This window comes from Gavialis gangeticus, unplaced genomic scaffold (assembly GCF_001723915.1).
Source record: "Gavialis gangeticus isolate Ggan-Ray unplaced genomic scaffold, GavGan_comp1, whole genome shotgun sequence".
In the NCBI taxonomy this organism is placed as follows: Eukaryota; Metazoa; Chordata; order Crocodylia; family Gavialidae; genus Gavialis; species Gavialis gangeticus.
This window is the reverse complement of record NW_017729032.1, coordinates 216,699,321-216,701,925: the sequence shown is the minus strand read 5'-3', so window position 1 is coordinate 216,701,925 and position 2,605 is coordinate 216,699,321. Positions and strand designations below refer to the sequence as shown.

General features: G+C 43.1%; 1 protein-coding gene across 1 annotated transcript in view; it reads left to right on the top strand.

Annotated features, from left to right (window-relative positions):
- ITSN1 (intersectin 1) overlaps positions 1–2,605 on the top strand; it is a 210,720-nt gene that overhangs the window by 200,274 nt on the left and 7,841 nt on the right. Inside the window, exons 34-35 of the mRNA XM_019524334.1 lie at positions 495–707; positions 1,279–1,400. Of these exons, the coding sequence (XP_019379879.1) occupies positions 495–707; positions 1,279–1,400 (335 nt within the window). The remainder of the gene's footprint in view (positions 1–494; positions 708–1,278; positions 1,401–2,605) is intronic.

Sequence of the window (2,605 nt, the reverse complement as noted above, 5' to 3'; positions counted from 1 at the left end):
TTTCTAGTCAAGTAGGCCAGAAGCCCAACTAAATTTATTGCCACGGTATGGACTAATGGTGAAATCCAGACATTAAGAGCAAAATGACATGTTAACTTGTATGTCCACTCTGCAGATGGATCAGCCTGTTGTCATGCCATTTTAACCTTTCTACATTGAAAGTACCAGTTCACAACAAGCCATCCTCTCCATCCTCTTCCACACACAAATATATGAGTACATTGCTGGGAATATCTAACAAGTGCAAGTGTTTTTGTCTTTCCTCCCATCATCAAGGACTTACCCAGTCTGAAAGGGCCCTGAACCCAGTTAGTTGTTTTTCTCTCACCTTTCTATGCAGCTTGTCCTGTGCGAGGTTAAGATGTGACCCATCATCCCTGTGACATGAATCAAGGCAAATATCAGTACTCAACTTTATATTTGACTTTCTTCAAAGAAGCCTTAACGGATTTACTTAATACATTACAGCTTTGTTATTGTTCTTCTTTTCTCAGCAACTTGTATTTAATTCAGTTACCAACTGCTTGGGACCACGCAAATTTTTGCACAGCGGGAAACTCTACAAAGCCAAGAGCAACAAGGAGCTATATGGTTTTCTGTTCAATGATTTCCTCCTGCTGACTCAGATCATAAAGCCCCTTGGCTCTTCTGGTACCGACAAGGTCTTCAGCCCCAAGTCTAATCTGCAATATAAAATGTACAAAACTGTAAGTATCACTCTCAAACAGTATCAAAGCTGTTGGTCTTATAAGAGGCAGTTTCCCATTTGGTTGTGTGACCATTAGTATTCTCTGTTGCTGCATCAGAAAGAAAGAGACTCCAGAGTACACTCAGAACCCCTGCTCTATGGGGATGATGATGAACAAACAGGTTGCAGTCTTCGTCTACAGAAGGGTGAAGCATTCACTTCATCTGATTCTGGACAGCTGTAACGACATCCTGGAGAGTGGTCATGTAGTCCAGCTACAAAAAGAGAGGGATGATGCAGAGGGCAAGATACTCTGCTCCCTTTGGGAAGAAAAAACCTTGGAATGGTCTCTATAAACATGGCTTTTGAGATGAGAAGAAGCATTCACAGATCTGAAGGGAGTTGCATCTCTAAGGAAAAGGAAGGGTGGTGGAGACACAAGGCTTCTGAAGAAGGGGAATTTGAAAAGAGAAGGGGAAAAAGGGTATTTGAGGCTCAAAGCAAACTTTCTATACCTTGCAGTATGTTGACTGTTTTGGCCTACTCTAATATCATACTGTATTACTCTAGCTTTGCCTAATATTTTACAGCCCATTTTTCTGAATGAGGTACTAGTCAAATTACCTACAGACCCTTCTGGAGATGAGCCCATCTTCCATATTTCCCACATTGATAGAGTCTACACACTTCGTGCAGAAAGCATAAATGAAAGGTAAGTCACTGCAGCCCGCTTGGCATTCAATGTAAAGAGACTGATGTTCATGCTAAATGGCATACATACGCAAGAGTCTCCCTGAAGGGAAGAGAACGTAAAGATACCCTAGGAGATGGAATTGAGGATTTCTATGCTGTTAAAAATATCTGTGGCAGAAGTTCATACCATGCTAGAATCACATTCCCTTTGGTACTTTCTCCATTTGTAAAATGCAGAGGAAATGAACATAGTGGCTCAGATCCTCAGCTGTGAAAATCAGCATGCCTTGGTTAACTTTGAGGTTGCAGCTGCTCATTAGAACGGAGGATCTGTCCCTGTGCTGAACATGCAGATCCATTACAGCAGCTGCACGTGCAGTTCTGCAGGGGTTAGTGCAGCAGTTTAGAGCTTCAGCACCCTGAATACATTTTCCGGCATGTTTGCTTGCTGCCCCAGCCAAAATAATTGTCATTTGTATAGATAGCACATGGCAGCATTACTAGATTGAAAATTTAGAAATACTAAGATGTGACAGGCTCCTTCTTTATGTCAACAGCAATGGAAGTAAGAGCTGAGTAACTGATGGCTGAGCTGGACATTTAATCCTGCCATTTTCCCCCCTACTCCCCTGCCACCTCTTCCTCTGTCTTCCCCCACAGTGCAGCCTTTACTCCCCTGCTTGTCCCTTTCCTTCCCCCACTTACCATTGCTTCTCACTGGCAGTCTCCATTCATGCTGAAGCATAGGAGGGAAGGGGAAGAGGGAGCAGAAGCTGGAGGGGAGGAGGAGGAGCAGAGGGGGAAATGGAAGGGAGGCCTGAGGCTGTGGGTGGGGGGGACAGGAAGGTGCCAGGGGGCAGGCACAAACAGGGGATAAGCTGCTTGACTGCCCATGGTGTGGGATATAAATTAAAGATGACCCTCCAATAATTAGATCCTATACATGGGAAATGATAACAAATGTATACATTTTCCATGTATAGAAACTGATTAGGGGGGGTTATCTTAAATTCAGGGTCATCTTAGATTTGAATAAATATGTTATTTCATTTTTGAAAAGCAGTATATTTACAACTGTGTTGAAATCCCAGTGGGTGCTTGTGTGGCTACTGCTATGTTATATTACTGCGATACTGTGAGCATGGTGTTCTCAATTTGCTGTTATATCATGGATGTTTCATAGTTTCTAGGGTCAGAAGGGACCTGAGAAGATCATCTAGTCTG